The sequence below is a fragment of the Eptesicus fuscus genome, chromosome 11, assembly GCF_027574615.1.
Source record: "Eptesicus fuscus isolate TK198812 chromosome 11, DD_ASM_mEF_20220401, whole genome shotgun sequence".
In the NCBI taxonomy this organism is placed as follows: Eukaryota; Metazoa; Chordata; class Mammalia; order Chiroptera; family Vespertilionidae; genus Eptesicus; species Eptesicus fuscus.
Genome location: NC_072483.1, coordinates 46,357,993 through 46,372,689, shown reverse-complemented (window position 1 = coordinate 46,372,689; position 14,697 = coordinate 46,357,993). Strand labels below are relative to the sequence as shown.

At 36.6% G+C, this 14,697-nt stretch overlaps 1 protein-coding gene across 2 annotated transcripts in view; it reads left to right on the top strand.

The window, feature by feature from the left end:
• ABCB11 (ATP binding cassette subfamily B member 11) overlaps positions 1–14,697 on the top strand; it is a 75,220-nt gene that overhangs the window by 43,733 nt on the left and 16,790 nt on the right. For both annotated transcript variants that reach the window (XM_054723234.1, XM_028141058.2), the window contains exons 17-20: positions 372–474; positions 6,076–6,240; positions 11,476–11,580; positions 11,668–11,829. In XM_054723234.1, the coding sequence (XP_054579209.1) occupies positions 372–474; positions 6,076–6,240; positions 11,476–11,580; positions 11,668–11,829 (535 nt within the window). The remainder of the gene's footprint in view (positions 1–371; positions 475–6,075; positions 6,241–11,475; positions 11,581–11,667; positions 11,830–14,697) is intronic.

Sequence of the window (14,697 nt, the reverse complement as noted above, 5' to 3'; positions counted from 1 at the left end):
ATAAAAATACAGTGAGAAGGGAAGTAAAGGCAATGGCCTATTGCTATTATAGCAATTAGCAGAGCCATGTGGGTTCAGAATGGATTTGAGTCTTACACCTTTTCCTGGTAAACTAGTAGGACAACTTTGCCCTCCTTCTTTTTCTCCCTTCTGGGTCAAGGTCTAGCGTAAGGCCCAGAGCAACCCCACTGATTAATTCTGCCCTAAGAATAGCTCTGTCTAATCTAACCAGAAAGATCCCTTATCTGGTTACCAGGTGACCTGGAAAACATTTCTGTTTATTTGACATATGTCTTGTAAACTTGGATACCAGTTGACTTCTGTTCCAACCTGCCCGCAATCTACAGACTGTTTAATCTTTTTATTTACAGAGCTTCCATCCGGCAACGCTCCAAGACTCAGCTTTCTTACCTGGTACATGAACCTTCATTAGCTGGTGTAGATCATAAATCTACTTATGAAGAAGACAGAAAGGTCAGGCACCAAGCACTCATGGGGGAATAGAAGAAGTCTCTCCTAGGGACTATTGTATGCACTTTAAGCCTAGAATATGAGCTTTCAAGGCCTATATTTAGTAATATTTCACTGTCGGACTAAAGGGGAAAACACATTAAGACCTGATGGAAACTCTAAATTTTACACAATGTTTTTAAAGAAAGATATATTAATTACTTTTAAGAATGTGTGGTAACTAAAACTGGACTATTAATGGTAAATAGTTCTTAAATGTACCATTCTAGTAAATACAGGCAAATTATATGTACTCAGCAGGTTACTTCATTATGTAGGCATCCTTTAAAAATTTTTAATAATATCTGAAAACTTTTCCCCCCCAAATTTTAAGTCTCATTCTTAAATTGTAATAACCTTGGCAAAAGTGTTTGATCAACAAAGGTATTTGATAAGGCTAACCTTATACAAGTTATCACAAAATTTTTTAATTGACATACAACATACCTTACAAAATAACCCCCACAATAAGTCTAGTTACCATCTGTGGTAACTAATCAATACTATTAATTTTAACACAATTCAAAACACACAAAGATGAAAGAGATAGGAGAGGACTCAACCCATATCCTATATAATAAAAGGCTAATATGCAAATTGTCCCTTTGGGAGTTCGAATGGGAGACTGGGAGACTCGCTATGACGTGTGCTGACCACCAGGGGGCGGCACGGAATGTGGCAGGCAACCAGCAGCGGTGGGGCACTGAGGGAGTGAGGGAAGGAGGAGACGGGGAGGCCGGGAGGTGGGGAACCTGATCAACCCTGATCTCTGGCCAGGCCTAGGGACCATACCCTGTGCATGAATTTCGTGCACCAAGCCTCTAGTAGCAATATAAAACTTTCTTCACTGGGATGCATGTATCCAGAGCTGTTGTGGGCACTAACTTTCACATAAAGTGACCATCCTCCTCCTGAAATCATTGCACTTTATTCTTCAGCCCTGACACTCTCACTTTTGATCCCCCATTACTCTTCACATGACTCTTTTTATGGAACTCTTCTTATTGAACTTTACTAGTATTTGAGGTCATGTTGTCTTATCCCCTTGCTAAACTATAAGCTTCTTAAGGTTAGTGACTATCTATCATTTGTATTTGTATCAACTTGGGCACCTTGCTCAGTGGCTGCACCTAGTAGGACATCAGAAGGTTTTAAAACTAGTATAAAAAATGGAATTGTTACAATAAAATAAAGCCTAAACCACTATTTATCAAAGCAAATAAGTCGGAGAATATTTTAATTACAAGCACATTTATTATGCATGATGTAATTTCAAATTATCTTTAAAAATTCATTTTGGAAGTAATTGTTAGCATTTGCTCACAGTGACAGAATTAGAAGAAAGTACAGTACTATTTATGACCTTATGACTAAGAAGGACTCTTAAGGTTCTTTTTGGTTTCAGTGTATTAATCATGAATAGAAAGAGATTCCACTACCTAATATAGAGTTGTTGTAAGTATTTTTCATAGATGAGCAGCAGGATGAATCGCAGTGAGAGAAAACATTTAGCAAGCATGATTGCTTACTGCATTTTGCTGGTAAGGGCTCAAGCCCCCTTCTGGTTCTAGAAACAGGTATTTCATTGACGTTCAGGTGCTGCCACTAATAACTACAAGAAACATGACGTAGGGAGTTTACTAGAGCTTCCAGGGAGAAAGATCCAAATATGACATTGAAATTTCAAACACAGCAGCACCAATCATAGTCAATTTTTACATTTTTATGTTTTTCCCCCTAGTTTCTGGGTAAACATTTGGACAATAAAAGCAAGAGTTAGGAAGAAGAAAAAGGAAATGGGATTTTGCTGTTGTTGTTGTTGAAACTGGTAGATGGCCCAGCATAGTTGCAGAGAACAATTAGATTCCCTGGAGTCACATTCCCATGGAGTGCTTTGACTGCCTGGGAAAACTCCAAAGGGAGCCATTTAAATAAAGGGAAACAAATCAAATAGAGAGATTAGTTTTAGAGATATAACAATGCTCCATGTAATAGTCTACTCATTAGAATTGTAAATTAGAATGGAACAATTAAACTCAATTAAATGTTAACCAGTATGATTTTAAAAAGTGCCACTTTATATTCTCTCTCTAGTTAAGAAAGAGGAAGAAAATGACAGGGAAGCCAATGTGGTTTTGTTAAAACTCCAAAAGGAAAAGATCTTATGCTTCTATTAATACTGCTTGCTTGTATGATAATTATAATAGAGCCTTTTAGATTTAAAAAATTAAACATTTTTAAGAAGAAAACAGTAGACTACGGGTTAGTAAATTTTAACTCATGGAATTTCTAATCCTGGTACATTTTAAAGTATTTTAAACATTTGGGTTGTTCTAATCCCAAGTAAATTTTAAAGTATTTTTATAGTTAACTAAATTCTGGCCCAAACACTGGTGAAATTCCTCCTTTTTCTCATTTTGATGTAGAAGCTATAACCTTATCTTCTATAAAATTGGGAAATGTTATATCTTTTGTTGCCAAAGGTTTAATTACATAAAGAAGTTATCTCCACCTTGTGGTTTCTTAGAGTTTTGACTCCGAAAACTTAGAAGAGAAAGTCTCATAAGTCTGTTTCCAGACTCTAAGTGGTGAGTCTGGCTCAAGGTCTCATCGTTAGCTGGGTCAGAGCTGAGACTACAGCCCATTTCTCCTCACTCTCCAAGCTGCACTTTTGGCTCCCAGAAATGGGGTCTGATTTTAGTGGTAATGCTGATAAAATTCAGCATAGAATAAGGGGAAACCTGCAGGCTAGAGGTTTCAATCTCTGATATCTAGGCATCTCTTTCAGGAAAACTAGAAAAGGCAAGGTAGAATATAGAGGTAGGGCCTTGCTGGTGTGGCTCAGTGGATTGAGTGTCATCCCATGCAATAAGAGGTTGCTGGTTCAATTCCTGGTCAGAGCACATGCCTGGATTGTGGGCTCGATCCCCATTAGGGGCCATGTAGGAAGTAGCCCATCAATGTTTCTCTCTCATCGATGTTTCTCTATCTCTCTCTCTCTCTCTAATATCAATAAAAACATATTTTTTTTTAAAAAAAAAGAATACTGGGGTAGGCAAAAGTAGGTTAATAATAATAAATAATACAATAATAAATAGCAATACTACAAGAATAAACTCTATGTTTTGTATCCTCACAACTATGAATCTACTTTTGCTCATGCCTGTGTATATGAAATCAATTAAACTTGTTGGGTAGGATAAATGTCTTTCTACCCCTCTTGGTTCTTTAGGCTTTGTCTAAGGATTAAATTGGCATATGGGGGCTTCATGATAATATGAGGTTCAAAGACAGACAGACAATTGAGCCTTATATATCATCCAAAGCTGAAGGGAAGGCGTTAGGGGTCTGGGACTTCAAAGGGCAGGAAAAATTTCACAGGAAGACAGGAAAAGCAAATGTTTGCCGAGCTATGCAAAGACAAAGGTACACAGGGAGAATTTTGACAAGCAGGCCTTGCTAAATTCCGCGCTGTCTACCACACCTAGCTTATATTCTTTGTAGATATCTCTGCTTATATAGCTCCATTCCTGGAATAGGCCTCTATCTAAATTCTTTTAGGCAGTTAAGGGGGAGGTAGAAATCTGTTCCTGAGACTTTTGTTTCTTAAAAATAGCCTCAAATAATCCTCATACCAAAAAGACATATTTGGGGGGGGTGAAATCCTGTTCCCCTAAAGTGTCAATTACTAGAAACCCATCACTGCATCATAGCTAATGTATAGAATAGGGCTTAGGCCAGTGATGGCGAACCTATGACACGCATGTCAGCACTGACACGCGTAGCCATTTCTAATGACACGTGGCCGCTGAGGCGGCCGCATGCCGAGGATGAAACATTTGCGAAATAATGTTTTTTCCTCAAAGTGACACACTACCCGAGTTATGCTCAGTTTTTTGGCGAAGTTTGACACACCAAGCTCAAAAGGTTGCCCATCACTGGCTTAGGCATTTGTTTAAAAGGTATGACAGAGACAGGACCTTTCAAAGTGACTATCAGTATTTATTCATTTGAAGAACCTCTACTTCTTGTCATAGTTACCATTTCTTAAAGTCAATATTGAGGCAGAAGTTCCCATGAATTGGCATGCAGAAACCAGCATAACAAAATGTAGATAGAAGGGCATAAAATTTAAATAGGAACTTATATTTTCACCTACCTATACAAGGAGATAGAATGTACATACTACCCAAAGCATTCTATGGGTTCAATGCAATCCCTATTAAAATACCAACAGCATATTTCACAGATCTAGAACAAATACTCAAAAAATTTATATGGAACCAAAAAAGACCCCGAATAGCCATGGCAATCTTGAGAAAGAAGAACAAAGTCGGAGGAATCACAATACCAGATATCAAGTTAGACTACAAAGCCACTGTACTCAGAATAGCCTGGTACAGAATAGGCATATAGATCAATGAAACAGAACATTAGAGATGAGAAAAAAACTAAACACATTAAGTAAAGAGCCAATCTATCAAAAATGACAATATCCACTGATAGAAGCACCAAAGGTAAGGAGAATAAAGATAGTCCAGCCGTTTGCTTACCCCAAGAATCTGGCTGAATAAAAAGGCATAAAAATCAATCCAAGGCATTGTACTCAATTAATATTTGACAAAGGAGGCAAGAGCATACAATGGAGTAAAAACAGTCTCTTCAATAAATGGTGTTGGGAAAATTGGACAGGTACATGCAAAAACTATATATATAGTGTATTTTAATAGAAGAAAAAAATTATTATATATCTATATAAGCCACCTAAAATACTTTCTCAAATAAAGTGGGTAATAAATTAAAAAACTATTGAATACATGGGCCTAAGACAAAAGCACTGAGTAATATCTATAGCCAAGGAAAAATGATGGTAAAAATGAGGTTCTGAATATAATATTTGCCTTCAAGAAGATAAAAATTTGCTAGCTCTGACACTTTAATGGCAAATAAAAAGATCAGAATAGGGAAATATTAAAATAATCCTCACTCCCTGTGAAGAAAACGTGAAATTTAGAAATCCAAATAGATTACAGTTTAATTTTGGGTACTAATTAAGGTAAACCTTACAGAAAACATGTAAATGAGAATTGTTGACACAACTTCACAAATTTCAAGTTATTTTGCCTCTGTTTTAGATACACTGTCTTGCCTTGGGAACTTTGAAAATTTCACAAGTCCTCAAATACGTAAATACTACTATAACACAAATATATTTTTTAAATGAGGAGTTTATTTTTCTCAAAGATCCAACATATTTATTTCTCCCCAAGAGTCAATGCATATGCAATTGTGAAATGAGAACTATAAACTCACTTTCAGACGAGTAGCCCCTCTAGGCTCCTTCCTTCCAGTGACAGCTGGGTCTCAAGAAATTGAAAACCAGTCCTCACGAAATAACAAATCACCACTCCTTATAGATCTTTGAGGTCCCCATAACCAGTCAAAACATGACTCTTCCACCTGTGAATGCTGAAGGGCCTGCTATATATATATTAAAAAAAAAGTATGTAAAAACGTGTCTGTGTGTACATTTGAATGATTAATCTAACCCTCTCTCCCCTCCAGGACAAGAACGTTCCTGTGGAAGAAGAAATTGAACCTGCCCCCGTTCGAAGGATTCTGAAGCTCAATGCTCCAGAATGGCCCTACATGGTGGTGGGGTCTGTGGGTGCAGCTGTCAATGGGGCAGTCACACCCCTCTATGCCTTTTTATTCAGCCAGATTCTTGGGGTAAGCAAACGGCTGGACTATCTTTATTCTCCTTACCTTTGGTGCTTCTATCAGTGGATATTGTCATTTTTGATAGATTGGCTCTTTACTTAATGTGTTTAGTTTTTTTCTCATCTCTAAAGAATTAAAATGCCTCAAGTATCGCATCACCTAGAAGGTAAGAAGGCGAAGCTAAGCACTGTCATTTGGGCTGGCAGGACACTCATCGTCGTCAAGTCTGTAAAAACTGCACTAAGGCTCCAAATTTAATGTTAGAAGAGGGCAATTTATCTACATGCAAACCAAATCAGAATGCAAACAGGTTTGTCGAATAATACAGGAGAGTTTTAGGGCTATTTTAATCTTGCTGAACAGCTGAGGTACAAAGTTTTACTTACAATAGCAAGTATTAGAGTACATTGTGTAATTCGCTGCTTTCCTGCTGATTAGAGAGAAAATGAGAAAAGGAGAATGAAGTAAAATAGGAATGGGAAAATATTAAATTTATGACAGTTTTTCACTGCCTAGACCTTTTGAATATTCTCCATCTGACTTCATTGCTATAATAAAAAATAACTACAAACAGTAATTAGACACTAGCTAACCACTTTCATATAACAGTACATTAACCTCTCCTAATAACCACCTGCAGTGTTCCCATTTTACAAAGAAGCAAACCAAGGCATAGAGAACTAAGGATAGCAAGTAGTGAGTCTAAGATTCAAATCCAAGCAGTATGACTATAGAGTCGGGTTCTAATAGAACGTTATCAGTGCAAAATTATTTATCAAAATGCTATCAAGTTTTCTTGAAATTTACACACACACACACACACACACACATTATCTTGTGAGGTCAACAGGAAGGCAAACCTAGAATCTAGAGAACTTTATTACCTTGTTCAAGGTAACACAGGCATTAAGTTATGGGGCCAGGACTAGAACCCAGCCTTTCGGAAGCCTAGTCTAAAGGATCTGCCATCACACCACACTGTCAGAGCTTAGTAGGAGTCCTAAGTTTTAGTTATTCTGTCTCTGTGTCTGTTTCACTCTCTGTCTCTGTATCTCTCTGTCTTTGTCTCTCGCTCTCTCTCTCTCTCTCTCTCTCTCTCTCTCTCTCTCGCTCTCTCTCTCTCTCCTTGTCTCTCTAGCAGAGCTCCTGACCAGAAAAAAATGTGCCCACATGCATGAGTTGTACAGAAAGACCTGGATAGTCCACAGACAAAATCAAGTCAATTGTGTAGGAGGGCCCCAGCCTGGGCTTCAATTTCCACACTGCCCCCTTGTGGTAAGTGAGGAAATCATGTTCACTTCAGGGAGAGGTAATTGGAAACATAAGGACCTTCAACTCTGATAAATTGAATTTCTGGTTATGTAAAACCTTTACGATGAAAATCTTTTAAATAATTAATTTATATACCTTAATGTCTATTAAGTGCAATGTTCTAAAATAATAGAAATGTTTGTTCACTCAGCAGATATTTGTCATCTGCCCTAGACACAGTGCTAAGAACTTGGAAATGCAGTTATCAGTCATGGTGTCTTCTTTATGGAGTTTTAAGTCTATGAGGAAGACAGACATTAAACAACAAATAAATCCACTCATCATCTCATTTTTCAACAAATATTTATTGATCACTTATTGTTTATCAGACACTGTTGCTGGTCTTGGGAATAGAGTGGTGACCAAGAAAATCAAAGCCCCTTCCTGCTCTCATAAAGCTGATATTCTAGTAGCGAGAAGCTCTGGAAATGCATTGTACTTAGCAGTGATGTAGATGTAGAAGGTGTAGGGGTTGGAGTTGAGTCTATAAAGACCCAAGACTATACCCTAGATGTTTGTTTTTAAAGTAAATCCAGGAGGTCAGCATCTTTGCTGATCATTTCCTTCTGTTTTATAAAAGTAAAATAAGGAATATACTCACCCAACTTCACTCCATATATGAGCTGCCGTGGAAAGAATCCTGGTTTTCCTGTCAGGAGACTTTACTCCTGAAACTGTCTCTGTTAGTTACTTACCAAATACTATATTTATTATTATTATTATTATTATTATTATTATTATTATTTGCTTTTGGTGTAGAATTCAGCAATTTCCATCAAAACCTAGCCAGAGCCCATAATTGGGGATAGGGGTAGGGTGGTGAGGGGGAGGGGGAAGGGGGTGTGGAGGGAGAGGAGCTTCACAACTCATATACCCTGGGATCCCATCATACCACTTCTCTAGGCCTCTGTTTCCTGAACTTTAACATGAAAGACTGACAAAGATAATTTCTAAGACACCTTCCAGCTCTAGTGGTCTATGAAATGGCCAAGACAGAAAAAACTTGATTATTCATCTATAACCCCTGCCCACATAGAGCACCCACTATTTATTGGTGCTGAGAATATTCTCTGTGATTCTTCTGGTCACAACCAGAAATCTTAGGAAAAACTTAGCTCAAGCAATTGAGCTGTTCACTTTAAGGGCTGCAGGATCAGAGTAGCAGGGTCTTGGTCTAGTTGGTGAAATCCAAAGTCTACTCATGGTTAATATCCTCACAGAGTTATATTTGCTAAGAGAATGATGCTAAACAAACTACTATTTTTCCTCTCTGGTAAAGAAGATTGCTTCTGTTTGTTTCTTAGCATAATTATCACATATTCATCAGTAGATTCATGATATTTTTATAATCATGAGTCAGATAATAGTCTGCTTTTAATTGCGCTATTTTCATTCTGACATATGTAAAGGGCACAATGTTCACAATTAGTGTATTGAGACAACAGTTTGGCACATGGACTCAGCGAATTATTGGGAATTATTAGGAGCCTGATTGCTAATCTAGTGAAGCCTCAATGTACATATAAGGCATAATTTATCTGACTCACATTCCCTGGGTCTTTTTGACTTGGAAAATGTGCCAAGTGTTCCAAGCACAGCAATTTGGATGGGGAGAGCATGAACTGTGGTGTTAGCTAGCCCTGGATTTTAGTAGGTCTTTGCTCTGAACTCTGTGCTTTTGAGCAAGGGGCTTCTCCCTGATGAGCCTTAGTCTCCTCATCTGTTACATGGGGCAAGAAAATCTACCTCACTGAGTTGTTTTAAGAATCCTGATTTAAGGAAGTCCTTACAAGTTAAATTAGGTTAAGCAACACATTTGGCATCTGGTAAATAGCAAGAGTGTAGTGAATGTTTGTTTTCACCTTAAACGGATTTCCATTACAAGAGTGGCACTGACGTATGTGCAAACCACTAGTCTAAGAACAGAGGAACCTATTGATGGATAGCTGTTTGGGTTGCAAGAACAAAGAAAGTACAAAGAACTTATGGGGCAGAATGTTATTTAAAAAAATTATGGATAGATAGATGACCATTTTTGCTCTGGACAGTTATGTGGATTTAACATTTACCAAATATTGTTTGTTTTAACACTGAGAAGATGGGTAATACCAAGAGCCAAAGAGTATGCTCAGAAGAAAACCATTGCACTGGAATCTGAAATATGGGCATTTCTTTATCCAATAATAACCACTAGCTACATGAACTTGCAAAAAAGACTTGATGTTTTGGCTTTAGTTTTCCATCTGGAAAATAAGAGTTAAACTGGCTAATCTACGGCTCTATACTGTAGTCTGTGATTATAATAGGTGACCTTAGGGAGGAATAGACATCGTGTCATCACAGTTTGGGTTTTCAGGGGATTTGTATAGTGCTTTAAAAAAGCAAACTGAAATATATCTTTAAAGTCCTGAACTTTTAAACTTTATGAAGTAAAAATGTGAGCTATTCTATGCTGGGTAGAATGACTGTGGTGACTCCTGAACCCACTTTTACTTGTATAAAGAACCATGAAGGCTCTAGAAACTTTCTGTCCTAGTAACCGTAAATCTCATTCATCTGGAACCCTTTTCCCACTTTGGAATTTGTGATAGTTAGAACTAGTTACTTTGGCCTGGCCAGCATAGCTCAGTGGTTGAGTGTCGACCTATGAACCAGGAGGTCACGGTTTGATTCCTGGTCAGGTTCGATCCAAGCAGGAGGCAGCCAATCAATGATTCTCTCTCATTGTTGATGTTTCTATCTCTCTCTCCCTCTCCCTTCCTCTCTGAAATCAATAAGATATATATTTTTAAAACATATATGTTGGCCTTACAAAAAAGGATCTGTTAATGGAGTAGTATACATTGTTTTCAGGATATTTATTTGACATATAGCAGGTACTCAATAAATACTTACTGAATAACTGGTTGCCTTTTAGCAATAAATAAGGATTTATTTTATAGCTCTATAATGTACGCTTTTTTTTTCTGAACTCTCCCAGTTTTCTCATTTAATCTGAATTAGGAAGGTTTTGTTGTACCTGAAACCCCTTTCACTGTAAGGCAATGCCATTAGAATATGGGGCTGTTATCTTCATTTTCATATTGCAACAGCTTAGTCCCCAATCCATTACCTGAGCATATGTCTGTAAGTGCAGAATATAGGTTCTTGTAAGTATAGTTTACTACTTAACATAGGCTAAGAAAACCCACTCACAATTTTCATAGTTTTTTGAAAATGTTTTCAGCGTCTGGTAATTTAGAGGCAACTTTTTTCTCTCCTAAGCCAATTCCAGTCAATACCTTGATAGCTAGCTGTATATATACATATACATATATATATATATATATATATATATATATATATATATATACACACACACACACACACATATATATATATATTCTAAAAAACTAATAATAGTCAATGTACCTGAGTGGGAACATCATCTTTATTGCATCTATTATTGAAGAAAGACAGAGGTCATAATACTTTGAGTTTTGTCCCAGACAACATTCTCAGATTCTCAAGTAACCTCTCTTCCTTCTTTCCTTCCTTCCTTCCTTCCTTCCTTCCTTCCTTCCTTCCTTCCTTCCTTCCTTCCTTCTTTCCTTCCTTCCTTCCTTCTTTCCTTCCTTTATTTTCTTTACCTAATTACATAAAGGATTTGAGGCATTTCATCACATTTTTTCATCTATATCAAAGGAAAGCCAACACAATTGCCTATATCAGACAAAAATTCTATAAATCATAACCATTGACTTTCATTCCTTTCCCACTGGGAATTAAAGTACACACACTCAAAGTTAACTTTGGTTTAATTACTAATAAACATTAATCACTTTAATATTTAAAGTGAAATCGTTTTTAACTCAATGCTTAAGAAAAATTTCTAAAAGAAATTTTATTTTTTGGTAATAATAAAATTACTTTCTTGTTTACTGTCTTGCAAAGACTTTTTCACTTCCTGATAAAGAAGAACAAAGGTCACAGATCAATGGTGTGTGCCTGCTTTTTGTAGCAATGGGCTGTGTATCCCTTTGCACTCAATTTCTGCAGGTAAGGAATTTCATTTTTAAATAAGTGATTTCGCTATTTCCCTCTTTTCCCTGCTAACATATCACTGAATACTCTTTTATGTTTTAGGGATACGCTTTTGCTAAATCTGGAGAACTCCTCACAAAAAGGCTACGTAAATTTGGTTTCAGAGCAATATTGGGGCAAGACATTGGCTGGTTTGATGACCTCCGAAATAGCCCTGGAGCACTGACAACAAGGCTTGCTACAGATGCTTCCCAAGTTCAAGGGGTAAGCTATGGAGGGGGTGGGGGTTTAGAGGGTATGTGCTAGGGCTGGTGTAACTGGAGCACATTTTCTTTCTTTTGAGCCTTCAGACAATCACCTATGTATTTCCTATGAAATAGGACCTCGAAGGATTGGGATACCCCAGAGCCACTTTTCCCTGCATTTCCAATGCTGAGAAACAGGCAGTGCTCAGAACTAATGTTATGGCATGCGTCAAAATATACCAGGGTTTGGGATTTCCTCTCAGGGTGGAGGCAAAGTGTGTGGGAAGAAACCTCTTTAAGTAGTTTAGCACATCCTTCATTGTTCTTTGTTCTCAAAGTGTAATCATTGGCTTATACTGAAGGTATACTCATTTTGAAAGGTTTAATAAGCATTGTCTTGCTGCTTAGAGAAAGTCTGTATCAATTTCACTCTCATCATTTGAGTATTCTAGTGTCTCATTCACCTTATTCTTGAACTTGGGTTATGTAAATAAACCATAATCTTTTCCATTTTTGTGTCCTTCAATCTGCAAGGGGATCTTAAAGATTAATCACTCTCACTAGAATTCAGAGAGTAGCATCTAATCATCTCACAAAAATGTTATTTGTCCTTTGAATAAAAGGTTTCTAAGAGTTTTTCTAATATTTTTTTTAAAAATGAGATTACTAACCCAGGTCAAATTTACTTTAATATTGGTGTAAGGTAGAAGTTTGTTTGTTTTTCCTTCAAGATGGATAGAGATATTTTAAAAATATTTAATGTAAATTCTATTTTCCATTCATTTGAAATCCTCTTGCCCATTGTGAATATCAACTTCCCATGTACAATTAGAACTATATGGGGATTCTCTGTTCTATTTCATTGGCCAATTTTATTTATTCTGTGCCTGAACCTTACTGTTTTAATGATTATTACTTTATTATAAGTTTTTATTATCTGGTAAGGCAGATCTCTGCACAATGATGTTCTTCAAAATGTTCTCTTTATATTTTCCTGGACATTGATTATTCTAAATGAACTTTCAAATCATCTTGACTTCTTTAATTGAATAAAATGTAAAAGGAAACAAAATAATATCCCAAAGAAAAATTGCACAGCTGGTTTTCAAATACTCTATAATGCCTGATAGTTCTTTCCAACCAGAAATTCTTGTTTAAAAAATTGTGGTAAAATATACATAACATGAAATTTACCATGTTAGTCATTTCTAAGCATACAATTTTGTGGCATTAAGCACATTAACATTATTATGCAACTATCCCCACTATTCATATCCAGAACTTTTTAATCAGCCCAATAGAAACTCTGGACCCATTAAATAATAACTTCCCAATGTTCTCTCCCAACCCCTGATAACCACATTCTACTCTGTCTCTATAAACTCTGGGAAACTCATACAAGTGGAATCATACAAAATTTGTCTATTTGTGACTGGCCTCTTTTACTTAATGTTTTCAAGGTTCCATATCATAGAATGTGTCATACTTTCATTTCTTTTTTAAGGGTGAATAATATACCATTGTATGCGTAGACCAACTTTTTGTCTATTCCTCCATAGATAGGCACGTTGGCTATTGTGGATAATGATGCTGTGAACATAGGTATACAAATAAGAAATTCTTAATTTAGGTTTTATTCCTGTCTTCAAGGCAGTTAGTACCAACACATGGAAATTTTTTGACCACAGTGTTCATATTCTGTTTGGGTCTTGAATACAGTATGAAGATGCAGATTATTTTTTAATAGCACTGCCTTAGCACCTACGGTTGCCTAGTAGCTTACCTTTGGTTGCCTTAAATAATGCTAAAGTCTCTTCAATTTTGATAAGCAGTCCTGTACTTGTACCCACCCACGTGTTTCTACACAGAAGGCACCAACCTTTGGTCATATTTGCATAGCTGCAAGTGAAATGAAGACTTGGAACTCTTGAATACTTTTGATTAAAATAAATAATCACCACAGTGTTCCAGTCTCTACCTATATTGAGACCGAATCCATTCTGTCTCTCTGTGTTGGCTAAATATCTGTGTATTAAGTCAGCTTGTAACTTGGTACCAATGAGCTGGCTAACTTCAGTGAGAATCAACGTGGTGTCTTTTCATAGTCTGGTATGAATTTTAAAATGGTAATTATAGAGCAAGCATCAACCTTCACTGAATAATAAGTAATATTACCACAAGCCCAATGCATGAGTATTTTCAAGGAAGCCAAATGCATAAATACCTGACAGACATGCAGCCCATGCTTAGGACTGAATTAATTTCACACTGCCTATTCTAGCTCTGACACCCGTGAAATGAGATCAGGCAACAGATCCCAAGAAGCTGTGAATAAAATAAATTTTTATTAACCCAGCCTTCAAATGCATTAGGGAAGCCCATTATTTAAAAGAACCTACCTTTCTAAACATAGAACTACCGTATGACCCCATAATTCCTTTCCTAGATATATATCCAAAAGAATTGAAAGCAGGGACACAAACAAATATTTGTCCACCAATATTCATAGCACGATTATTTGTTATGTCCAAAAGGTAAAAACACCCAAGTGTTTTATCAACAGATGAATGGATAAGCAAAGTGTGATCTATACATACAATGGAATATTATGCAGCTTTAAAAGAAATGACCCAGCAATTCCACTTCTGGGTATTTATCCAAAGAAAATGAACACACTAATTTGAAAAGATATATGCACCCCTTAATTGCAGCATTATTTAAAATAACCAAGATATGAAAGCAACCTAAATGTCCATCAACAGATGAATAGATAAAGAAGATATAATATATAATGAAATACTACTCAGCCATAAAAAAAGAATGAAACACTGCCATTTGCAGCAACATTGATGGACCTAGAAAGTATCGTGCTAAGTGAAATAAGTCA